The sequence below is a fragment of the Notamacropus eugenii genome, chromosome 1, assembly GCF_028372415.1.
Source record: "Notamacropus eugenii isolate mMacEug1 chromosome 1, mMacEug1.pri_v2, whole genome shotgun sequence".
NCBI lineage: Eukaryota > Metazoa > Chordata > Mammalia > Diprotodontia > Macropodidae > Notamacropus > Notamacropus eugenii.
Window position 1 is genome coordinate 228,652,653 of NC_092872.1, and position 26,959 is coordinate 228,679,611.

Genomic DNA, 26,959 nt, shown 5'->3' on the forward strand with positions numbered 1-26,959 from the left:
GGGAGCAGAAGAGATAATAGAAAGTTAGCTCCAGAACTATATTGATACCCATGATTTTTTTTTAAAAAGCCTAGAGCAGAGATCCGCCGAGGACAGGAGCTGACTGTTGTTCAGTGTGTGCGTTGCTGTTGCCGCCACTTGACAATGCAGATCTTTGTGAAGACCTTGACTGGCAAGACCATCACCCTTGAAGTAGAGCCCAGTGACACCATTGAGAATGTCAAGGCCAAAATTCAGGACAAGGAAGGCATCCCTCCAGACCAGCAGAGATTGATTTTTGCTGGGAAGCAGCTGGAAGATGGTCGCACCCTGTCTGACTACAACATCCAGAAAGAATCCACCCTGCACTTGGTCCTTCGTCTCAGAGGTGGGATGCAAATCTTTGTGAAGACCTTGACTGGCAAGACCATCACCCTTGAAGTAGAGCCCAGTGACACCATTGAGAATGTGAAGGCAAAGATCCAAGACAAAGAAGGCATCCCCCCAGACCAGCAGAGATTCATCTTTGTTGGAAAGCAGCTAGAAGATGGGCGTACCCTGTCTGACTACAACATCCAGAAAGAATCAACTCTTCACTTGGTCCTTCGTCTCAGAGGTGGGATGCAGATTTTCGTGAAGACCTTGACTGGCAAGACCATCACCCTTGAAGTAGAGTCCAGTGACACCATTGAGAACGTGAAGGCAAAGATCCAAGACAAAGAAGGCATCCCCCCAGACCAGCAGAGACTGATCTTTGCCGGGAAGCAGCTGGAAGATGGTCGCACCCTGTCTGACTACAACATCCAGAAAGAATCTACCCTGCACTTGGTCTTTCGTCTCAGAAGTGGGATGCAGATCTTTGTGAAGACCTTGACTGGCAAGACCATCACCCTTGAAGTAGAGCCCAGTGACACCATTGAGAATGTCAAGGCAAAGATTCAAGACAAAGAAGCCATCCCCCCAGATCAGCAGAGGCTGATCTTTGCCGGGAAGCAGCTGGAAGATGGGCGTACCCTGTCTGACTACAACATCCAGAAAGAATCCACCCTGCACTTGGTCCTGCGCTTGAAGGGAGGTGTCTAAATTCCCTCAAGTTTCTTTCAAGCTTTTGAGTAATTTCACTGCACTTTTCTTTCAATAAAGTTGTTGCATTCCCCCCCCCCCCCCAAAAAAAAGCCTAGAGCAGAGGTTATTAACTTTTTTTGTGTCATGGATTTGTTTGAAAGTCTGGTGGACTTTCTTCTCAGAATAATGTTTTTAAATGGATAAAGTACATAGGATTACAAAGGAAACCAATTATATGTGAATACAGTCATCAAAATTCATTTTAAAGACACAAGTTCATGGTCCCTAGATTAAGAATGATTGATCTAGAAGAAAGCTTCTGGAATGTATAAGAGAATCTTTGTGGAAGATGTATGAAAGAACATGAAGACAGACTGCACAGAATGAGAACACATGGAAGGCTTGTGACCCACACCATTGCGGGAAAGTACCCACATAGATAAGATTGCACAAACACTGATACAGTGAAAAAAGGATGGGTTGAATTGTCATACACACACACACACACACACACACACACACACACATATACTTGCTTAATAAAGCTTTTTACTAATTCAATTAAGTTTCTTGTTGAGTCTTGGATTTTCTAAACACACCATCATAACATCTGCAAATTGAAAATATTAGAACTACTTAACCAAGGCTTATTCCCTTTTCTTGTATTATTGTTATTTTTAAACCATGTCAAATAGGAATAATTCCAGTACTTAGGCCTGCTTTCCTCCTCTTCTCATGGGAATAACTGTGCCTCCATCCCATTTCTTCATTACAAATTTCCTGGTTTTAGGGAATCTGTGTTTAGTGTGTTGAGGAAAAATTCTTCTATTTCTAGAATTTTTAGTTTTTTTAATATAAATGATTATTGCATTTTATCAAAAACCTCAATTGTCTTTAGATAGGCACATGATTTTTGTTATTCAACTTTTACTTCTATTTAAAGATTTAATATTGATAACTGTATTTCATCCAACTTGCTTGACAGTTATTTATATTAAATTAATTTCAATGTATGAAGTATCATAAGTTTTTAATCACTGCCTTCTAGCCTCCATCATCATTCTTTGCTCACCATTAATTCTCATTCTCTTTTCCTCTTATATTGCTGAAGTTAGTAATTTTTTAATTTTACTTTTTCCCCATAAAATCTTTCCATATTTCTTTGTATTCCTCATATTTTTGTCCTAATGGCATGGCAGTACTCTATTACATGAATGTATAATTATATTTATTACTTTCTCATTAATGTAACTTATTGTATTATATATTGAAGCAGCTAGGTAATATAGCAGATAGTGCACCAGATGGTATCAAGATGAACTGAGTTCAGATCTTGCCTTAGATACTAACTAGCTGAATGAATCTAGGCAAATCATTTAGCTTTTCCTGGCCTCAGCTTTTTCATTTGTAAAATGGGGATAATGGCACCTACGAGTTGTTGGGAGCACCAAAGAAGATAACATGTAAAGCACTTTGCAAACCTTAAAATGCTATCTAAATGCCAGCTATCATTATACTTACTTAAAAAAAATTCAAGAGCCTCTTTGGAATTTTGGTTAAATATTACTTGATCATAATGAATATGCTTGCTAGTATTTCATATAAAATGTTCATTGATATTCATAAATAATATTAGCCTCTCATTTTCTGGTTTTGCCTTATGTTTTCCAAGTTTGGAGATCAAAATGATATATTTTCTGGCATACATTTTCTTCCATACATGTAGTCCCCTCCTTAATCTTTCTCATGATTTAGGGGATAGAAATTGGTATAGGGGAGAAAATTAGGCAAAACAATACCTTTTTTACTTTTTATTTGCTATGGTCCAATAAAACATATGCGGCCACAGAGTTAATTGTTTGCCTGACAAAGAATGCAGGGTCAGTTGGATTGAAGGACAACCAAATCATTTCTGAAACTTTGCAGATAGGCCAAATCAAGAATAGATAATTTTAATATTCCACACTGATAGTTCATTTTCATGCCCCTGGATCAATATTGAATAAAGGACAGTAAAAAGTCTTAAGTACTGTAAGTCACCTGGGCTCTAAGCAATGGGAGAGAGAACTCTCTAAGATCTCATAGGTAAGCATCCTTTGATGAGCTGTAGGGAAGTAGTCTTAGGGGAAACCAGTGCATGCAGACTGACTACCTGTTGCCAAAACCACTTGTGTGGTGGCTTGAGGGTGACAGCATTTAGTGGTCAAATTATATACAATATTTTTTGCTGGTTGATTTTATGTAGACTTGCAGAAAGCAAGATATTAATCATGTGTGGGCTCCTTTGTTACTGTATCAATCACCTTAATTGTTACTTTAGGAAAATCACAGAGCTCACACTACTGTCACAGAAACAATGTGTGAGTAAGAACTGATAAGAGTCAGTCTCTATATACTATATAACCATAGCTACCTAGTCCACCAATAAGGTGGGAGTGAAAAGTGAAGAGAGGGAGAGACTTTTGAGAATATAATTTCTATAGTGATTGATGATTACTTGGAAACCCAGAAGTATGACTGTGATAAGCAGCTGGAGGTTTTGAGGGGAAATCATCTTATTTGGCAAGATAAACTTTGTTCAGAGTGTACTCTGATATTTCAAAGATTCCATGCCTTCATTGAGGCAAAGCCCTTCTAGCTTCTCTTTACGTGTTGTCTTCTTGAATTGGAATGGAAGTTTCTTGAGAGCAACGACTGTTCTCCTTGTTTATAATTATATCCCCAACGCTCATCACAATTTCTGGAATACAGTGTGCTAAATGAATGCTTTTCACCTGTTCTTTTGATATGACAACTAGATTTAAACAACAGTACAAGTCAAAACCCACCCACATTTTATCATTTTGTATCACAACTCTTATCCATATCCTCCAATAAATTCTCCACAAGAGGTCTATCTAGTATGGTAGAGGTCTTTTTCTAGATCTTGACATTATTCTGGTATGAATGTAAAAGGGGAGCTATCCATTTTATATACTTCACTGTCTTTAAATGACTGGGCCAACTCCTTTTTATGATTTTTCATCTTTGGGTTGTTATCTTTTAGTTTATTTTTTGCGTTAAATTAATGAACTATATAGCCTACTTGTGTCCAACATGCCTTTGAGTGATACACAATTTTAATTCTTTAGAGATTACAGTATTCCACTATAATATCCCCAGAAGATTATCAATGTTTAAAAGGAATTTTCTCTTTAAAAGGAAATTTTTAAAAGGAAATTTCTGTCTTTCAGAGAGAAATTCTAGAACTTTTCTATAAATTACTTAAATTCTCATTGATTTTTAAATATCTATGCTTTGTTTTTAGAAAAAATACTTAACTTTGCTGGAAAATCATTTGAGGATTGAGTCAACATAAGATCACAGATCTATTAAAATATCAAAATTTCTTAGTTGGTCATATTCCAGCTTCTCCTGTCACTCCTTTTGCTTGTATAAAAGTCTTGCAAAATTCAAGTTGGTAATTTTTATACACAATGTTTTCCCTCCTGATTCCTTTGTTTTCCTTCCACTGTTTCTATCTCTGTTATTGTAGTTTGTATTCTAGTACTGTATCTTCATGAGATGAATTCGTTTTTCTTTCTAACTTCTGAAATCCTTTTTTCCTGCAAGTTAACCTTAATTGTCAACACTTCTGGAGGATTTTCTTGCATAAATTCCTGATACAGAGTGGTCATAATGTTTTCTTCACAGTTTTCTGGAAGCCTAATACTTCTCATATTTCCCACTCCTTGATCTGCACTCGAGATCTGTCACTTTATTTGCATTGCTTCCAATTCTTTTTCCAGTTGAATTAATTTCTGGGTTCATTTTTCTGCTTCCTCTGCTCCTTATGCTCTTTTCTTCTCCAATAGAGCAATTCTACTTTTCATCACTTCACATTTTTAATGAATATTTTCAAACTGCTGAGTTTCCTCATCATCTCATCCCAAGATTCCTTAGCTTTTCTTCAGATTAAAAAAAAAATTCTTATGATTTTTTTTGGCTGACTCTTTCTGTATGTTTAAGATCCATTTTCCTATATCTTGAGAAGTATTCTGTGTTTTTGATCATAATGTTGATGTTTCAGTGATATAGTTTCCTTTTAGTTTTTTTTTTTTACTTCTGATGTTTTTAATCATCATATTTCTTCATTGTGTTGGTTTTTTTAAAAATCTTTTTTAGGAGTTTGATGGGGCAAATTACTGCATATCTGTTGTGATCTTAGGGACTGTAAAGCTAACCACATCTCCACTACCAAATACTTTCCCAGCATGCTCCGTGTGCCTGAAATTCTTTTTAACAGAGTAGGATCATGGTATAGTTAAAAAAATGAAGTAAGGAGAGACCTGGATTCAGATCCTACTGTCAGTATTTTCTAGTTGGGCAAATACTGGCTGACCTTCAGGATCTTCATCTATAAAATGGGAATCATAATAACCAGTTTGCTTATTTGACAAAATGACTAGATGAGATAATGTATATAAAGTGCCAATATACCTTAAAGCACTATAACCCTCTAATAATACAGATTGGCTCCAGTTCTTCAACTTACTGCCTTAGAGAGTAGTTTTATGTACTAAAAGGTTTATTTCACCCAGGGTCACATGGTCAGTATGTGTCAGAGGCAGGGCTTGAACCCAAATCTTCCTAACTCTAAGACTAGCACTTTATGTACTATACCATGCTGCCTCTCAAAGTAATCTATAAATGTGAGATACTAATACTAATGAATAACCTCATTCACCTAGGGTATCTTGCCATTTACCCTGCTATTCACCCTTTCTCCTTACCTAGGAAAGCACCCTATGACCACTAGAAGCTACCTCCCCACTCGGTAGGGGAGCTAATCTATTCAGCTTTGGACCTCTACCCTGGAACAGAGCTGCCTTGATTGCTGAGTGAATGAGTACAAACTCACTACATCAAGCCAGTCAATGTCCATGCCTCATATCCTATTGAGCTGTTCATCCTGAGGATTCAGGATTCTTGCCATTTGTGCTTCATGGCTTCTCTCTGTCACTCTTTTTCCACCTCTTATTTTGTAAACAGTTCCTTAAATCAATACTATAATTGTCCTATGGCACCAACTCATCCTTCTTGTGATTTGCCAAACCAAAAATTCATCCCTCTATACATACAAATATATGTATACATATATGTATACACATACATATGCATATGTGTATGAACATATATCTTTATATGTGTGTGTGTTTGTGTGTATATGTGTGTGTGTGTGTGTGTGTGTACTCTTCCCCATTAATATGTAAACTCCTTGTATGCAGATAGTAGCTCATTTTACCCCCTCTGGACTCAGTTTTCTTACCCTCTGTTTTTCTGTTATTTGATCTTTCATTCCCTGGCCATTAAATAAATGTATACTTTGAACTCATTTTCTTGGAACAGGTTTGGAATGAAGGAGAAAAGACATCGTGATTTTGGTCAGGAAAACATGAGTTCAAATTTTAGCTCTGTCCTTTATCAGCTGTGTGAACATGGGCAAATCAGGAAACCTCTCTGTGCCTCAGTTTCCTTATTGATATGGACATATCAATAAGGAAATCAATCACTGTAAGCAGTGATGCCTACCTCCCAGCTTTGTTGTGAGGCTCAAATGAGAATGTATGTAAAACACTTTACAGGCTTTTAGGTACTACATAAACGTCGGTAATTATTAGCATGCTCACTGCTCTTATGTGTTTCTTCTCTGTTCACATTGCAAAGCTTTTCACACACACTCATTTATGCTAATTTCTCACACCCAGTTCCCTATACTGCCCTGAAATCTGCTGTCCACCCAGTTCGTTATCAGATGGTGCATTCCCCTGGTCATTAATAAAAATGTTAAATGAGACCAGGACTCACAATCATCCCTCTGGAACCCCATTAGATACCTTCTCTAACTCATTAGGCTGTTATCCATCATTAACCTCTGTTTATGGTTTGGTCAGTCAGGTTTTCAATCTGTTCTCCTCGCCTGTGGACTTTAACACATTCTCATTAACCTTGCTGTAGCTGGCTGCAGTGCCATATTTCCCAGGTCCTCAGGGGACATTGCCCAGGGAGAGTAGAATGGCTTTCAGTATTGAGACCACAGACTTCCCCAGAGGAATCATCAGAGCCCTAAATATTGCTGGCTTCTTGGGGAAGGAGGAAAGAGGAGTAAGAAGATGATCTGTGAAAAGATATTTGTAAAAAGAAAAGAGCATTTATAAAGGCAAAAAAGGAAGGAGTGAGATGTGGAATATAAAGCGATGAACCCAAACTCTTGTGTGACAGAAGAAACTATGACTCCTGTCATGTTTATGGGGCCCAAAGATATGTTTATTTTGTACTTTCCTAAGGGAAAAGTGGTCTTTTCTGATATATTTTGCTGAGGGACTGACCCAGAATTTAAACTTCCCTGCTATATCCATTAGGGCTTGTTGCAATATACCCTCCTCATTCCCAATTCATAATTTCTGAGGACTGTCCTGTAAGCTCTGAAGTCCTTCCAAGCAATGTCTTGCAATAGTTTGTGAACTCTGGAGGGAGCAGGAAAAAATGATGAAAAATATGCCTGGAAGGTAGGTATTTTCCAGTTGGCATGACAGAAAGGGCACTACACCCATCATCAGAAGGCCTGGCTTCTAACTGATTGTGTCACTAACTCACCATGTGATTCACAACAAGCCACTTGATCTCTCTGGGCCTCAGTTTCCTCTTGTGTAAAAGGAGGAACTTGTGGCCCCTCTGATCCTTTTCTCCTCCAAGATTCTGTGACTGAATATATATTCCACATCTAATTATATTCATAAGCTTCCATTCCTAGGTAAGACACTCATACTACCCTAGCTAGTCTCAAACTGAAATCCATCTATCAGGTTATTGACAATTTTGATCAACTTCTACTTAGAAAAACCACTTTTGGGGTTAGTATTGACATCATTTTCAGCCACTGGGTTCAATTTTCTAGTTCTGTTAATTAAAAATACTGATCTTTTCCTTCATTCAGGGACCAATTCAAGACCCACCCTCTTTCAGAGAAGCTTCTTCCATATCCCTAGCCCCAACTGAACCAACTTCTTATTTTAAAAACAATAATAATAACAGCTAACATTAGAGTAGCACTTTAAGGTTTACAAAGCACTTTGCAAAAATTATGTCATTTGACCTGAACTTCTGTAGCACTTATCATCTGTACCATTAAGAGAATCTTAGAGTTGGCAGAGACCGCAGTGGTCAATTAATCCAACCTCATTCGAAGCATGAATGCCCTCTGCTTGATAACTTTCAGAGGATCTCATGATTTAGTTGATTCCATTTTCAGACAGTTGTTAGGAAATGCATCCTTGTACTGAATTGAAACCTATGTCCATGTAATTTCCATCCATTGACTCTAATTGGGCCTTCTGGGGCAAAACAAAATTAATCTAATCTCTCCTCCATGGCCTACCATTACAGATTTGAAAATGGCTATCACATCCCCACACTCCCCAAGGTCTTCTCCTCTCCAGGTCCTTCAGATCATTCTTATATAATTGATTTTCCAATCTTGTCACTTTGATGTGTTCCTGCTTGTCACTGTCTTCTTTGTATCCCTGACACCTACAAAAGCATATGTCATTCAGTAGGCACTTAATTTATGTTTATTGATGGATGTCCTTGTAAATATATAGCACCAAAAAACAAACATAATATTCCAGATATGGTCTTACAAGAGCAGTGCACAATGGGGCTATCACAAACTTTGTACTGAATATTATTAATCAACAAATATTTATAAGTACTCATGCAACAAATCTTGCATATTATGCTTCTGTGAATACAGACAATATCAAATGATCCTTTCTGGTTAATAATCCCTTCAAAGCCTAACATACAGTCCATGTTATTAAAGTAGCGAGGGCAATGGACAATTGCAAAGAAAAGAGAGAGAAAGAGAGAAAGACAGAGATGAAGACAGACAGATAAAAAAGGAGGGGGAAGAAGAACAACAACAAATGCAGCAGCAAGAAAAGGAGTAGAAGAAAGGAAGAAGAAGAAGAGTGAGAAGGAGAAGGAAGAGGAGCTGAGAGTGATCATGAATTGGTGGTCCAGGGCAGGGACTCACCAAGCAAAAGAGACTACTACCTTAGCTTTGAAAGCCTGGAAGATACCTTGAGACTTGGGCCAACTGGACTCTAGTGATAGCATGAATTAATGTAACCCCAACCTGTGTGATGATGTAAGCGCTCATATGAATCTTAGCAATAGACTGGCCTTGGGGGCAGAGAGATGCAAAGGACAACAGGCTGCCAATATTCAAAACTGATGTGGTCATCAACTTGATGTAGAGGATGGTCCTATATGGGTTTTGGACTATAAAGAGGGAAGATACACCAGAACTGGGCAGCTAGGTGATGCAGTGGATAAAGTGCTGGGCTTGCGGTCAGAAAGACCAGAGTTCAAATTTGACCTCAGACACTTATTAGCTATATGGCTCTGAGCAAATCACTTAACCCCTGGAGAAGGAAATGATCAACCATTCCAGTATCTTTGTCAAGAAAACGCTATGGACAGTTAGTCCACAGTGACAAGAAGAGACAGACATGGCTGAACAACAACAAACACACCAGAACATCTCAGAAATACAAATATCCTACTTGCCGGCAAGGCTTCTACATCAGTAAGTCTGACTGGTAGACTGGGCAAATCAGAAGTACAGATAAAGTGGACTGAAGACTGATAGGCATTTTTAGAGAATGTGACAAAGAGAAACTCTGTAGAAACACTTTTTGAATAGGCAGGTGAAGCTCCACTGCGCAGTAGTAAATGCTGATGATGGGTATACGCCACTGGATTTGCCACATGTAAACAAAAATAGTTGGTTTAACTCTAAATGGAGTCTTTGAATGGTTTGATGTCAAAGCATAGAATAAGTCCCCCACCCCCACCCTGATGACATCTTCATGGATGCAGCCAAAAACATGTTCATCAAGAAACTCTGAACAAAAGACTAAGTTGTGCAGATTTGTTTGTGAAAACAGAGGAGTTTGTGATGGCAGCTTAGGACCAGGTCATTGCCACTGAAAATCCCTAAAAGGGTTACCCTTAAAAAGTCTGGACTTAGTGATGAACATACAAGGAAAGAGTGTGTCTGGAAATATGTAGTGTCCTGCTAACTAGAATTATCTACCAAAAACTCACTATCTTTTATAGACTCATGGACAGTAAACACCCAAATTCCAAATACAGACTTCAAAATACCCTGGACAACTCAACTAATAAAATGTCCTGGAATTTGGCCATTATCATAGATCATTCTATTGCCCATAATCATTCAGACATAATATCTATTCATTTAAAACAACAAAAACAACAATAACTTGACAACATTCTAAATAAATGTAGACATTGGATATACTCTCTCTCCAAGTTACATGGAATAAAAAACTCACAAAACATAGAAATCTAGCTTGTTGTTCAGTCATGTCTAACTCTTCATAATCCCATTCACTATTTTCTTGTCAAACATACTGGAGTGGTTTGACATTTCTTTCTCTAGTTCATTTTATAGATGAGGAAACGGAGGTAAATAGGGTTAATTTATTTGTTCAGGGTCACACAGCTTGTAAGTATCTGAATCCAGATTTGAACTCAGGTCTCCCTGACTCCAGACCCAGTGCTCTATCCACTGCACCACCTAGCTACCCAGACATCTAGTAGAGGAGAGCAAAACCATGTGGGAATAGGTAAAAGTGCACATCAACCCTGCTGTCCTGTTTACTACTGGGATTGTTCTAAGGATGCTTTCAGTGAGCCTTTAGGGCAAGAGCTTACACCTTAATAATTTAGTCAGCTACACCAGTCTGTAGGAGACTGAAAATAAAGCAATGATTATAGGATGATGTCTTGGCCCAGAATCCCATTGAAAAAGATGAGAATAAGATAATAAAGGTAATAGTAATAATGATGCTACTGACATTTACATACTTTTTTAAAGGCTACTAATCACTTTCTATACCTGCTCTCACGGGGTCCTCACACCTTACAACAGAGGTGTTCTTATTATCATTTTACACACGGGAAGCTGAGGTCTGGAGAAGGGAAATCACTTCAGTGGGAAGTTTTGGGGGCCACGTTTTTAACTTACATCTTCCCGACTCCAAGCCTAGGACACTCAGCCCTATGCTCGCTGCCCCTAGTTGCCTTGTAGTCTTTGTTCAGTGAGAGAATACCCCAGAGAGAAATCTCAGCAGCCTCTGCTGACAGCCCTCTGACCAGAGCAGGCAAGGTCTCACCAATTCCAATAGACATCTCAGCTCTGAATTCTTGGAAACAGGCAGGGAGGGGGTAATTCTTTCCCTCTTAATACCAGTGTGATGTACAGGGCAAGAACAGTGGCCATTAGAAGTAATGGAACCTGGCATCTCTGCTAATTCTGTTATTTTCTACAGCAGCAGGCTTCGTGCCACTTACCAGCAAAGCGGACCAGATAAGAAATCTCTTCAGGATACTCCATGGCTTAGTGCGGTACATTAGGATAATCTTTCCAGCCTGTTAATTGGAAGAAAACAAGGGGAGAGAGAGGAGAGAAATGGGTATTAGCAGACTTCTTTTTTCCAAAACAAAGTGCTTTGTGGGTAGGCTGGTTCTGAACCTGATTTGTGAGAGGAAGCTGGAGGAGAGACTCAGGGCCTGTCTATGTGTTTCCTTAAAGGATAAGGGACTGGGTAGGAAATACCCAGGTGAGGAGACTCTACCAATGAAGATCAACACTTTCTTTTGCAATTTATAGACTTAGAGAATTGCCTAAGGCATTGCAAGGTATAGAAATCTGTTTACCTTTACACATCCACCACGGTTCAGACACTTACTACCCTGTGTGACCCTGGGCAAGTCACTTCAGCCAATTTGCCTCAGTTTTCTCATCTGCAAAATGAGCTGGAGAGGAAAATGGCAAACCATTCTGACATCTTCGCCAAGAAAACCCCAAATAGGGTCACAAAGAGTTGGACATGACTGAGAAATGACTGATCAGCAACTTGGCACTATCATCTCAGCTTTGCTGAATGTCCAGTGTCCCTAGAGGTACAATGTCACAAAAGTTATGTCCTTGAAATTTAGGTGTATATGACATTCTTGACTTTCAGGGAACTTACCATCAGGGGAGGCATGTAAGAGTCCTGGTGGGCATGGTCAGAGGTAGATGGGACAAATGTGGCCTAGGAGCTTCCCAAGTTCATAAAATCACAAGACCTTAGGTTCAAAGCTAGAAGGGACCTTAAAGGTTGTATAGTCCATCATCCTGTTTTACAATTGAGGAATGTCAGGCCCAGAGACTTGCTGATAGACAGTGAATGGTAGATTCTCAGGTTTGAATTCAGCTATTTTGACTCCATATTCTATATCCACTTCATTGCACCTTGCTTGTATTTCTCATATACGCCCTCATGATAACTTGTAACAGAGGTGCCCATTCTCATGGGTGAAATAGGTGGCAGCCTACCAATAAAATGTCTCCCTTTGCCAGTCTGTCATGAAACTTGAAATTCCTCACCCTTAGAGTCACTAGTGACTAAAACATCACCTGAATTTTACTGTTCAAGATGGCGCCTGAGAAGGGTAATGTTGACCCATTAGCTTCCATGATCACTTTAGCATCGATGAGTTTATCAGATTAGTGAGCTGTCCCCAAGCAGAGAACTGGACCCTAAGGGAGTAGAATCATTGGGAGGGAAGGGGAAAGGAAAGGTCCATATCAGGGAGGTTGGAAGAGGGAAGGCATGCCTAGATGAGACTCTGTGGGAGATATGAAGGTTCCAGGAAGCTGGGTGTAACCAGGGACTGAGCATCAGGCTAGGAGAGGAAGAGACACTCTGAGGGTCACTCTGGCTTACTTCACAATTCGACCTAAGGCCAAATCTATCTGCCTGACCTGACCTCAGGGGACGGTGTTGACTGACTGACTCACTTTGGAAATAGGGAAAATCTACCTTGGGACTACACAGAGGTAAGAAGTGTCAAGCCATTGCAGGTCCTGGCAATGGAGCAGAGAACGAGCCATCCCCTTGGTGCCATGTCCAGCTCCCCAGAAACATAGGAGATCCTTAGCATCTAGCTCAACAGCTAGGGGATCCAGCCTTGGGTAGACATAACTTAGCTTTGAGAAAAGCAACGAATGGAATTAAGATTCTGAGATTGAATCAATTCGATTTCAAATTGCTTTATATATGTTACCTTATCTGATACTTACAGCAACACTACCAGGGAGAAGTTTCTATTAGTTCTAATCCAAAGACGAGGCTGAGAGAAGTTAAGTGATTTGCCTGGAGTGAGCGACACAATGACTAAGTCTCTGAGGCAGGATTTTAAATCAGGTCTTCCTGTCTCAAGGTCAGTATTCTACTAAACCAACTGTTGTTGTTTAGTCATTTCCATTGTGTCTAATTTTCCATGACCCCTTTTAGAATTTTCTTGGGAAAGATACTGGAGTGGTTTGCTATTTCCTTCTCCAGCTCAATTTACAGATGAGGAAACTGAGTCACACAGGGTCAAATGACTTGCCCAGGGTCACACATCTAGTAAATATCTGAGGTCAGTGACTCTGGGCCACTTAACTATCTATTGTACCAATTAGCTGGGGTTCAATGATAATTTATGACCACTAAGTGACAGGAGGAAGAGAAAGGGAAAGGAATAAGCATTTATTAAGTGTCTACTATGTTCTAGGCACTGAGCTAAGCATTTTACAAATATCATTTGATTCTCATAACAAACCTGTGAGGTAGGTGCTATTATCCCCATTTTACAGTTGAGGTAACTGAGGCAGGCAGAGATTAAGTCACTTGACCAGGGTCACATAACTGTCTGAGGATAGATTTGAACTCAGGTCCTTCCTGACTCTAGGCCCAGAGTTCCATCCAAAGCATCACTTAACTGCCTGATGGAAGATAAAAATACTTATAGTCAATATAGTTATAAGTATTTATTAAGCACTTATGTGCAATGTATAAAGTACACTGGATACAATCAGAAGATTTGAGTTTTGAGTACCAAATCTACTATTTATAAGCTATATGACTCTGAACAGGTTATTTTACTTGACTGACATCTCCTCTTCTCTCCCTACCCCATCCCTCCCAGTGTAATTAGCAGTGACTTATCCAGCACTGGAATTTGTGTTTGTATTTATAATGAGGGTGGTGATACTTTCACAATCAACCACACTGGATTGTTGGGTTGAAAGCACTTCCTAAAACCAAGTACCTCATGAATGTGAAAAATTTAATTGGATAGGTAAAAAAGAAGGTAGATTGGCATTTCTATCTAAGAGATGGAATCTGAAGTCCTATAAAGGCACAAAAATTGGCATCAGAAGAGAATCCTTCATTTCTGGCACTAATGGGAAACGGATGGCCTGCCAGGCACCACAGAAATTCAGTCAGCCTGTCTCAAAGACTTTGTCTGACCTATGTAGGATTGAAAGTGATGAGCAAGGTAAAAAGGCAGAAGAAGGAGTTGTGAAGATCCCATAGCCCTCTTTTCTCAGGACAGGTTGTCCCTATATAACACGGATAGGACAGGGTGGGGAGTCCGCAGTCTCCCCATGCACTAGCTTCCTATTACTTCCTCAAGGAGATTCCAGATCATTGCATTTGCTCATCTTCCCCCTTTCACCTCCTAGATCCAGCTGTTAGTGAATCACTGGAAACTTCATAGTGCAACAGAAGTCAAACAACTGAATTAGGTAGGATACAAATGGTAATATCAAGCCTCAGGGATAGGGAGAAGAGAACTGCAGCAAACCCCATCCCTTCCCCAAATCAGAGATTTCTTCCATTACTTCTGTTTCCCATGGTGGAGTCTCATAGCTTTATTCATTCTCCTGAGCTTCAACAGATTTGCAGCCTTCATGAACCTTTTCTTTCCAAATATGATCAGAGAAGGAAAAAGTCTTGAACCCTCATTGCAGAACAGTCACATAGAATCTGAGTGGGTGGCAAAAGTTTCTGTGATTCCCAGGCACAGCTGTTGAGTCAACACATACTCAAGACTGGTCTTCTCTGGCTCTTCTTCCATGGACCCAGCAGTTCTGGCTTTTCTATGTATCCTTGAAACTTGAATATTATTTTTGGTATGGAAAATCAAAGCCTCATTGCTGCAGACATCCCCTAAGGAAGGGCAGGCAGATTCTAGAAAAGTAAGGAAAAGCTCACAATGTTCATAAATTGAGGCTGGACTCATTTCTAAAATATATATAGAACTGAGTCAAATGTACAAGAATATGAGTCATTCCCCAATTGATAAATTGTCAAAGGATATGAACGGGCAGTTTTCAGAGGAAGAAATTAAATATATCTATAATCGTATGAAAAAATGCTCCACATCACTATTGATTAGAGATGCAAATCAAAATAACTGAGATACCACATCACATCTATCAGATTGGCTAACATGACAGAACAAGAAGATGATAAAGGTTGGAGAAGATGTGGGAGAGTCTGAACACTAATTCGTTGTTGGTGGAGCTGTGAGCTGATCCAACTATTCTGGAGAGCAATTTGGAACTATGCCCAAAGGGTTGCAAAAATGTGCATACCCTTTGACCCAGCAATACTGCTTCTAGGACTGTATCCCTAAGAGATCATGAAAATGAGAAAGGGTCCCACATGTACAGAAATACTTATAGCTTCACTCTTTGTGGTGACCAAAAACTGGAAATCAAGGGGATGCCCATCAATTGACTGAATAAATTATGATATATGAATGTAATGGAATACTATAAGAAATACTATAAGAAATGACAAACAGGAAGACTTTATAGAGGCCTGGAAAGACTTATATGATCTGATGCTGAGCGAAAGGAGCAGAACCAGGAGAACTTTGCACACAGCAATAATCACAGTATGAGAGGACTTTTTCTGGTAGACTTAGAACTTCATTGCAATGTAAGGACTTAAAAAATTCCCAATGGTCTTTTAAGGCAAAATGTCTTCCACATTCAGAGAAAGAACTATGGAATTCAATCGCAGATTGTAGCAGATCATTTTCTTTTGTATTACATTTTGGTTTGTTATATGATTTCTCCCATTCATTTTAATTCTTCTATACAACATGACTATGGTGAAAATGTATTTAATAGGAATGTATGTGTACAACCTATATAAAATTGCATGCTGACTTGGGGAGGGAGGGAGCAGGTGGGAGGGAAAGAAAAAAATTAGGTTGTATGATAGTGATTGTGGAACACCGAAAATAAATAAATAAATAAATAAAAAGAAAAAATAAATAAATTGAGGCTGGAGGTAGCACTGTCACCTGCACGTGTGTTCTAACAGCATGCAACCAATAATCTCCTTCCTTCTTCCTCTGCATCTCAGTCAATCAACAAGCACTGACTAAGTTCATCTATGTTCCTGGTACTATACTGTCTAAACTCACAAAGAAAGGCAAAAAAAACCCAAAACCCCAGTATCTTTACTCAAGGAGCTCACATACTTATGTAAATAAGTAGCTACATACAAGATATATACATATACATATATACACATACATGTGTATATATGTATATATGTGTGGGTGTATACAGAGTGTGCGTGTGTGCATGTGTGTGCGTGTGTGTGTGTGGGTGTGTGCACAGAGTAGATGGAAGGGAATCTCAGAGGGGAAACACTAGGAGCTGAGAGGACTAGGAAGGAACTCCTAGAAAAACTGAGTTTGAGATGTTTTGACTGTGCCTGCCTCTCTTGTCGCTTCTGCTTGGTTGACACCAGAACTATACTAGAGATGCCTCAGTTAGTGGTAGTCATTAGTAAAACTTCAACCAAAGACTCCAGGGTCAGTTACTTACACCCATATGCAGACAAATGGGAGTTGGGCAGTGGGGTGAGGAGGGAGGACAATGATGTCAGAAGCCAAAAAGATATGAGCTTCCACAACAAGAAAGCATGCTTCTTTCCTTTCTTTTCTTCCACCAGGAAGGCCTCTAATGCTGAAGATACCCCTTCTATAGCTGAAGGAAGAAGGAATGAATGCAGGGAAGACTGGCTTCGACTGGGGCTCCTCCCAGCAGGAATCTGCCCCTACCCGAGCTGCCAAGAGTGGTTCCCTGATAGTTTAAGACAGAAGAGGCAGAGAGCCTCCTGGGACACATGAAAGGCTCTCTCCCCCAAGGAGCAGAGAAAAGAGGCAAAGGTCAGTGGCAAACAATTAACATGTTTCTCAATTACACCTCGATGAAAGGCTTTCCCCACTCTGAGCTATAAAAATAGATTAACTAATTGGCTCAAGCTTGTTCCCTCCTGGTCCACAGAGAGGGGTTTGAAAAACTAAGACTGGGGGGCAGGGAGGGAGGGTTGGGAGAGAGAGAAAGAGTGAGAGACAGAGACAGAGAAAGACAAACACACAGAGACAGACACACAGAGAGACAGAGAGATAGAGGGAGACAGAGAGACAGAGAGTGGGGGGAGAGAGGGAGGGAGCAGGGGTAAAGATTGTCTAGATGTAATGTCTTGGGGAGGGGTGGGGCAGGCACAGAGAGAGGGGACAGATATTGAGGATCTGGTTGCTCCCTGCTTTTAGCTCCCTTGTACTCAGGGTGCAGCCTGCCTCTTGCTTCTTTCTCCAAAGATTCCTTCTGGCTCTTTTACACATTTTGGTTGTCATTCCTTCAACAAACACCTACTAAGTGTCTGATAGGTGCCAGGTGCTATGGGGGATCCAGGGAAAAATAAGACATGGTCTCTGTCCTTGTTGTTTGTCTTTTGCTTTGGACAAGGACCAGTGAGTGACATCGTGGGGTGATGTCTTGACTCACATAGGACCAGAGCTGCTCTACACACAGGCAAAGTTGGGCAACAATTTACCAGTTACCACGGCATTGTTCAGATATGACTCTCAGAGCTCACAGCAGCGTGACCATTGGTTGGCACAAGGGCTTCCTGACTCTAGATTGTCATTCAACCAACAATCAGGTATTCTGCTTAATTCTGGGGATATAAAGAAAGAAAAAAAACATGAACCCTGGAGGAGCTCATATTCTAAACGGAAGAAGTGACATGTAAATATCTACTCCAGTCTTGGAATCCCACAGGGTTCATGTTGGAACAGAGCTTGCAGGTCATTACTCTAACCCTATCATTTTATGAAATCAACTTGTGGAAGGTCATCATTATGAATTCATCATGGAGTCAAGACAAGAACCCAGATACCCTGGGTTCTCCATCCTGGTATCTGAAGTAGTGAAGTACGGACAGAAATATTTTCAGTCTCTCAATCATCTCTTGGACAATCTGCCCACCTGAAGCCATAGAATCAAAACTGTTTCCACCCTCCCAGCATGGTGAGGTCTTGGAATTGAGAGTGGTCACAGACCTGCCTCCAGCCTTGATGGGGAGAAACTTAACCAGCCTTCCATGCCTGCCTACACTGAGCAGGGGTACACTTTGCTGAGCAATCAAAGGATATTTATTAATGCCTGTGCTATGCAATGAGAATACAAAAACAAAAATATCTCACTTTCAAGGAGCCCACGTTGTAACCGGACCTCAGTTTATGCCACCATTATCAGACAATATCACCAGCATATTTACAATCCAGAGATGACCATTAGAGGTAAGGGATGTGTGTAGGGAGGGTGGAGATTATTGGAGAACTGCTAGTCTTGGTAAGGCTTGGATTGTGAATACATGAGAATGTTCAGCCCCTGTTTTTTCTTTTTCTTAATGGTCCAAAGAGATGGATGAAAGACATGATGCTTTCTGTTTGAATGCAGGCATGTAGGAATGAAGTCTGTTAAAACATGACAAAGGCTGAAGTGGATGGCTAATACTACCCACAGAGGAAAACACTCTGGCCCCAGGAATCCTCACATGACCTGGATTTTTACTAGAATTGACCAAATCTCATTGATTGGTGTCACTGTTTCTTGTCCTTTTGTCCATATAAGAAAGCGTCCTCAAGACTCATGAAAATAGACATGATATCATTGGCTACACCTCCATGGAAAGTCCCCTCCAATTTCTTTTTCTCATTCCCTTAGTTCTCTTTTGGCTGAGTTTTTGAAAGAAAGCCAAAGCCAAATCCTGCTGCACTGATCAGCAGCAGCTAGAATGTGCCAGAAGAAATCGGAAAAATCTGCCTTTGTCTTAAGGGACTTCCCATCACAAAGCGACCTCAGGCATCTCTGTTTAGCATCTCTGCTTCTGCCCAGCAAGATTGACTCAACCTCTGTGGAAATACAGCTTCCTAGGAGGGGAGGAGGGGAGAATCCTCCAAGGTCCAGGCAAAGAATCTAAGATGCAATGCTGGTTCAAACTTGCTGAGGAAAAAGTCACTTTATCCCTCTCTTCCCCAAGCCTGGGCAAGAGAGAAAGTTCAGAAAGGCCACCTGCTGGGTGATATCAGCCTCCTGATGTGGAGCAGACTTCACTGTGGCCTTGTCAACTAAGCAAACGAAGAGGGGGAGAGGTGGGCACAGACACTTGTTAGTTATGGAAAACCAAACCAGGGGAGCAGGCCAAAGACAGGCTATTTTTTATAGCAAACTCTTTTGTTTCCAGGAATTAGAATCATCCTCAGTTGCTGTTACTTTTTTTCTCTTTTCCCTCTGGTCTTGCTTTTATTTTTTTCCTTCCAGACACTTTTCCATGGATAGTCAAGCAAACATCTTTTTGTGCTTCCAGGAAACACCCAACCATAGCCACAGAGACTGTTCTTCATTCCTTTTCCACTTGCACATCATTTTTAGCACTTGTCACACCCTTTGGGGATTTGGGGAAGGGCTTAGACATTGTCTAGATGCCCACAGCAATGAGACAGGAACACTAGTATATGACCTCTGCCCTATACTGAAGCCCAGAGTGTGGGATGAAATGTCTCATCTACTGGAACAGTGAAAAGATTATTGGAGTGAGAGGCTGGGTCTGGAATCTCTCTACACTTTATTCAGTCCCCCGAGCAAATCACTTAATCTCTGTTCCTTGGTTTCATCGTCACTGTAAGGAGGGACTTTGGTATAGTTGACCTGTAAAGTTCCGTTCCATTTTAAAACTGTGATCCCATGCTGTTGGGTTTGTAATCAGAGGACCTGAGTTCAAATCTTGTGTTTACTCCTTGAGGTAGCTAAATGACCCAATGGATAAAAGTCCTAGATCTGGGCTCAGTAAAACCTGAGTTCAAATCCTGCCTCAGATACTTCCTAGCCAATATGACTCTGGGTAAGTCATTTCACCCAAACCTCAGTTTCCCCATCTATAAATGGGGATAATAATAGCACGTACTTCATAGGGTTGTTGTGAGAATCAAAGAAGATAATATACGGAAACACCTTAAAGTGCTATAAATGTTCATTATTATTATTAATTATTGCCTATATGACTGAGCAGCTCATTTAACTCCTCTGAAACTTGAGTTCCTAATCTCTAAAATGAGGGATTTTGATTCAATGGTCTCTAATGATCTAATATATATAAATTTAAAAATATATAAATAAAAATATATGTAGATATACACACATACATACATAGACATATATATAAATGTATGATCCTATTACCAGGTAACACAACCCATGTCCCTGCCCCTCCAGCTCACATGTGTTACCCACAGAGCCACCTTATTCCTCCTCAGAACTTTGGGTATACACTCACCCCATCACATGTCCCTGCATTACCACAGAGGAAGGGAGGGAGGCCCTCTATTGCCTAGCCCTCATTTACTCAGCCTCAGGCTGTCTTAAGCAGGAAATGTCCCACCTTATGCCAGGATAGCTGGAATCTGTCAGTAGATATTCAGAGCTCTAGGTGTTATGACTTGGCTAATAGAGGAGGTCCTGACTGGGTGATGAGAGGCAGGCACTGCTCCAGGCAGAGAACCTTTGAATGTTTTCCAATAGACATCTAGAAACACCATTACAGGTTTAATCAAATCAAACCCAATGCCTTTGTGGTTTCATTAAACTTTTCATTCCATTCTGCCCATTCCCCAAAAGAGACATCTGGTTTGTGGCCCTGTAATTCCATAGTTTTCCTCACATCTGAGTTAGAAAAGCTCATGGACACACCAAAGAGAAGATGATTGGATTTGGGTCTCTGGGAGCACTTCTGTTGGGCTGTCAAATAGTGCAAATCTTCAGTTGAGGACTAACTGCTACTTGGCAACACTTGGTATTCTAGTCTCCTCTTACTGACATCCTTTACAATCACAGACACAATTGGTCCAAACCTTTTCCTCTTTCTTCAAGACCTTCAATCAACTTTCAGCTCCCAAAAAACTACTTAGTTTCCTATTTCCCTAAGAAGATCATCAAGTCTTGGGTTTGGGGCTAGAAGGGATTTTAGAGGTCATCTAACGCTATCCCCCATTTTACATATGAGGGAACTGAGGTTTACATATGAGGAAACTGGGGAAGAGGGGAAGCATTAGTCCTACATCTCATTCGTTCCTCATAACAACCTGTGAGACAGGTTATTATCCCCATTTTACAGATGAGGAAATTGAGGCTCACGATGATTAAGTAATTTGCCCAGAGTCATACAATGTTAGAGAAAGAACTTGAGCCCGAGTCTTCCTGAATCTAGGCTTATTGCCTTCTCTGGGATCTCCATCTTTTATTGTTTTCTTTCTGACAACTTCCGAATTTTCTTCTTTTCTGATTGCTTCCCATCAGTCAACCTCCCTATCTTAAGAAACTTTCCCTAGAGCTCATTTCCTCTTCAAACTACCAACAAGTTTTCTCTCCATCAGAGCTATAACTAGGAATTTTTGTACCCACACTACCTAACAAAAAGTCCACCCTTAGCTGACCAATGGGATACTTATCCACTGTTCATGGGGGAAGGATCTAGGATAGGGACAGAACTCAGTTCAGTCTACAATCTCCTCACTTTCTGTTTCAATGAATTATCCTGCAAATTTGGCCTTGACTACATTCAGTAACCTGGGGCCTGGGTGATATCACCACCCCCCCCGCCTCCAACCCTCTTAGAGATGGCCCTGCCTTCACTGACAAAATCTTTAAAAAAAGCATCTTGCATTTGCTCCACTTAACATTCACTCACTCTTCACCCCTTGCAAATTGGTTTCTCTCCTCACCCTTCTAACAACTGCTCTATCAACAATGATGGCTTGGTGGTTCAATAAATAGAGTGCTGAGTCTGGAAGACCTGAGTTCAAATCCAGCCCCAGACACTTACTACCCATGTGACCCTGGGTGAGCTGCTTAACCCGTTTTCTCAATTTCCTCATCTGTAAAATAAGCTAGAGAAGGAAATGGCAAGCCAGTATCTTTGCTGAGAAAACCCCAAATAGGGTCACAAAGAGTCAGATATGACTGAACAACTAGTTTTTTCTGGTCCTCAACTACTTTGAATTCCTTACTTGCCTTGATATCGTCGACCTTTCCTCCCAAGTGTAAACCACTGTGTTTCTGGATGAACAAATTGGAAGTGTAATACCTTTATCATAAATACTTAGAGGGGAAAAGACATTTAAATCAAAAGATCTGATTTGAATCAAGATTATCTGTCCACTATTTCAAATTCTTATGTTATCCCTGCCTGTCATGATGCCTTTCTGAGGTCTGGAAAATACAGTAACAATAACTGACATTTATGTAACTCATGCCACATAACAAAAAGCACACCCTTGGTTGAATAAGGCAGGAGATAGTTATGAGATACCCTAGGATACTGTTTGCAAAGAGCTTTACATATGATCTCATTTTATTGCACAGTGAGTCCTGCAAAATTTGTATGTATGACAAGACATTTAGGAGTCTGCTAACTTGCCCAAAGGCCATCCACATAATTAGTGTCAGGATCTGAACCCAAGTCTTCCTGACTCTTAGTATACTTAACAACATTGTAAACGAAAAGAACTTTAAAGACTTAGGAACTCTGGTCAGCACAGTGATCAGCCATCATTCCAGTGAACCAGGGATGAAGAACGCCACCTACCTCCTGATGGCAAAATGATAGTCTAGATATACCGAATGAGATACAGTTTTGGAGGTGGCCAATATTTGTTTTGCTTGATTGTGAATTCTTGATAAGGGTTTTGTTTCTTTTTATTTTTCAGGGGGAAGGGACAGGGGGATAGAAACAAAACAAATGTTAGTTAATTGAAAAAAAATTAGTGTCCAGTCACAAGCCATTTTCAAACCCAGACTATTGATAACCATATGAAAAAATACTACACATTACCAATAGAGAAATGCAAATTAAATCAACTCTGATGCTCTACCTCGTATCTCTCAGATTAGTGAAGATGATAAAGGAAGATAAAAGTTGGAGGCACTATGGGAAAAACAGGCACATTATTGCATTGGTGATAGAGCTGTAGTATGGTATGGCTATTATGGGAAACAATTGGAAATATACCTCAGAAGTCAATAAACTGTGCATACTCTTTGACCCAGAAATGTGACTACTAGGAGTGTATCCCAAAGGGATCAAAGAAAGAGGATATGATGCATTTATAGTAGCTTTTCATGATGGCCAAGAACTAAGAATTAAAGAGTGCCCATCAGTTGGGAAAGGATGGACAAATTGTGGTGTATGGATGTAATGGAATATTATTTTGCCATCAAAATGATTAAAAGGGCAGTTTCAGAGAAACCTTGATAAGAACTGATGCAGAGTGGCATGAGTAGAACCAGGAGAACAATTTATACAATAACAGTAACATTGTAAAGAAAAACAACTTTGAAAGACTTGAGAACTTTGGTCATAGTCATGCCTAAACGGGATTCCAGGAAACTGATCATGAAACCAGGTATCTACCGCCTGATAGAGAGGTGATGAACTCATGTTGCACAATGAGATATGTGCATTTGGAGAAGGTCAACTAGGGAATTTGTTTTGCTTGACTAGGTATATATCTTATAAGGGTTTTGTACTTTTTTTATTTCCAGTGGGAGTGGGGAGATGAGATAATGGAGGGTGTTAGGAATAGGGTTTCCCCTAAAAAATAAGGAGAAACTATAAGAAATCATAAATGAGCAGGGAAACTTTGAACATTCCATATTCAAACTGTCATACTTTAAAAATACAATTATAAGAAAGCATCACAATTTTGTAACATATAATAACAGCAGTAAGAATTTATTATAATTCAAAATGTAAGCAAGCTGCAAATGACTGAAATTTGCAGATTCATGTACAATCTTTTCCTTTTCCACAATGTATATGGAAATGTGCTTATTATTTGGTATTTGTTAAGTTCAGAATTATTTTTAAATGGAAAAAAAGAAAATTTCCAAATCTACCAGTCTCAAATTTCCTTCACCCTCCAATGCTTTTAGGGATATGGGCAGCTAGGTGATGCAGCATATAGAGCACCGAGCCTGAACTTAGGGAAGACCTGAGTTCAAATCAAGCCTCAGATACTTACTATGTGACCCTGGGCAAGTCACTTTATCCTATTTGTCTCAGTTTCCTCATCTGTAAAATGGAGGGAAATGGCAAACCACTCTAGTATCTTTGCCAAGGAAATGCCATATGGGGTCACAGAGAGTTATACACAACTGAAACAACTGAAGAATAACCTAAAGAGATGGAGAGTATCACAATGGAAAGAATCAAGAAACCTGGATTCTGATCCCAGCTCTGGAACTTTGAGCAAGTCACAGGATTTCCCATCAACATGAATATAATGGCATGCATCTAGAGGACCAGAACTATGATCTTCATCAAGATAGAGAAATCCTTGGGTTGAAAGTACCTCTGCCAATGCAGGTCAGCACTATCCCCATAATTTATAGTCTTCCAGAACCTTGGCATGGGGATGGAGTATGGTGTTAAGTCACTGGCCCAGGGTCACAAAGCCTTAAGTGGCAGAGGGAGGACTGTACACACACAGGTCTTCCTCATTCCAAGGCCAGCTCTCTACTCAATATATTATTGTTGAGTGATTTTTCAATAGTGTCTGATTCTTCATGACCCCATTTCGGGTTCTGTTGGCACAAACACTAGAGCGATTTGCTATTTCCTTCTCCAGCTCATTTTACAGATGAGGAAACTGAGAGAAACAGGGTTAAGTGACTTGCCCAGGGTCACACATCTGATAAGTGAGGATGGATTAGAAATTGGGTCTTTCTGACTGTAGGCCCAGCACTCTAGCCATTGCACCACCTCCTGTTTCTAAAATCACTATTTTACAGTTGAGGAAATCAAAACTTACAGACAGGAAGTGAAATCCCACTAAGGTCACACAACTTTGTATTGGACCCTAGCTTTTCTGCTTCTAAATCCAATCCCACTATACCACACTGCTTTCCGGTGCAATTGGTGGCCTGGGATTAACTGTACCTGTTCTATCTATTTCTGTATTTTGAGAATGAAATGTATAGAAAGGTGTTAAATTAGAAGAATTTTCTAAATATATTGCTCAGGAGTAGACTTTCAGGCTGCTCAAATACCACCATAAATGGATTGTCCTAAGTCTTTTAGAAGAATACCCTTCTGTCCTTAGACCACTTAACAGACTTCTAAGTAACCAACCTTTCCAAATACCCATGTGGCAAAGCATTCTTTCTCTGTGGAGTTGCACTGACCAGCTGCGTGACTTCAGGCTAGTGACATGGCCTCTGTGTCCCTTGTTTCTACATGTATAAAATAAAGGAGTTTAACTAGTGGATCTAGGAGGTCCTTTCCTGCTCTAACATCTGTGATTCTACAGCACAGTAATAAAGTATCATCATTTTCACTGACATTCCCAGCTAAGCCTATCTCCTTTCTCATTTGGGTTTTTGCATATCCCTAGCTCATCAGAAACTGGGACCATCCCCCTGCCACATGCGGCCCCTGGCATTGGAGCTCTTTGCCCCTGGGTGCTCAACCCAGAACTCTCATGGAATTAGGGAGCTATCTCAGAGATGAAAAAGGCTTTCAGCCATTCAGAATAGGGGTAACTGAGTTAAGGAAGGATCGTGCCAGACTCCTTATCTGCTACCATTCTTCTGCAAAGGGCATTTAGTTACTAATGTCATTTTAGCTGAAGAGAATTTAAAATGAGCCATTTCTGAGGTTCCCAGGACTGGAGAAGTTTATCATCATTGCTCCCCCACATCCTCTTGGCTTTATCGCTATTTAGCAAGAGCTTGGCTTTGGGTTTGGTTGCTTTGCTGCTGGAAGAAGGAAAAGGTTGACAAACCAAGGAGGACCCTTTGCAAACAGGCAGAGGCATGGGATGGCCTCAGATAGTGGTGCTTCTAATGTCTTGGAAATAAAACAGAATTCCAGTTATAGAGCTAGAATGGAAAGGTACTATAGAGGCCATCAATTCTAGACCCTCATTTCACAGATGAGGAAACTAATGACCAGAGAAGTTAAACAATTCCTTCAGGGTCACATAGTAAGGTAATATTTGAACCCGGATCATCTTGATTCCAAGTCCAGAGCTCTACCCACTGCCCTATCCTGCCTCAATGAAAGTTCTAAGACTTCTATGCTCCTGTTGGGGTTTATTGAAGGATGCCAAGTTAATTGCTAAGTTCCCAAGCCCAACACAATTGCCTTCTGGCAATACTGCAATGAGCCCAAGGGTATCAAGAGATATTATGATAGCTCCTCTCCAATATATTAAATACTGGAAATTTTTAACACTAATTAAATTAATTGAAACAACTTCCTCAGTCTCAGTTTCCTCTTCTGTAAAATGAGGGTAATAATAGCACTTACCTCTCAGAGTTTTTGCTGAGAGGATCAAATGATACAATACTTGTAATGTTCTTTGTGAACTTTAAACCCTATAAAAGGTTAGTCATATGGTGATGATGATGATGATGATGATGATGATGATGATGATGATGATGACGATGATGATGATGATCATGATTAGCTAATGGATATCCTCTAGCTTTTGGGACAGCTAGGTGGTACAGAGGATAGAGCACCAAGCCTGAAGTCAAGAAGACTTGAGTTCAAATTCAGCCTGAACCGCTTACTAATTGTATGGCTGTAACAGCAAG

The 26,959-nt window shown here is 40.1% G+C and overlaps 2 protein-coding genes across 2 annotated transcripts in view; one reads left to right on the forward strand and one right to left on the reverse strand.

Annotated features, from left to right (window-relative positions):
- The window catches only part of LOC140517108 (heparan-alpha-glucosaminide N-acetyltransferase-like), a 125,204-nt gene that overhangs the window by 34,636 nt on the left and 63,609 nt on the right, over positions 1-26,959 (reverse strand). The window contains exon 6 of the mRNA XM_072628018.1: positions 11,467-11,544. Coding sequence (XP_072484119.1) covers positions 11,467-11,544 — 78 coding nt within the window. The remainder of the gene's footprint in view (positions 1-11,466; positions 11,545-26,959) is intronic.
- UBB (ubiquitin B) lies at positions 85-1,135 on the forward strand. The gene has a single exon (XM_072628014.1). The coding sequence runs from the start codon at positions 145-147 to the stop codon at positions 1,060-1,062; it is 918 nt and encodes a 305-aa protein (XP_072484115.1). The 5' UTR covers positions 85-144; the 3' UTR covers positions 1,063-1,135.

Excerpts from the sequence above, each read along its gene's own strand:
- UBB (XM_072628014.1), top strand. The coding sequence starts at position 145 with ATGCAGATCTTTGTGAAGACCTTGACTGGCAAGACCATCACCCTTGAA.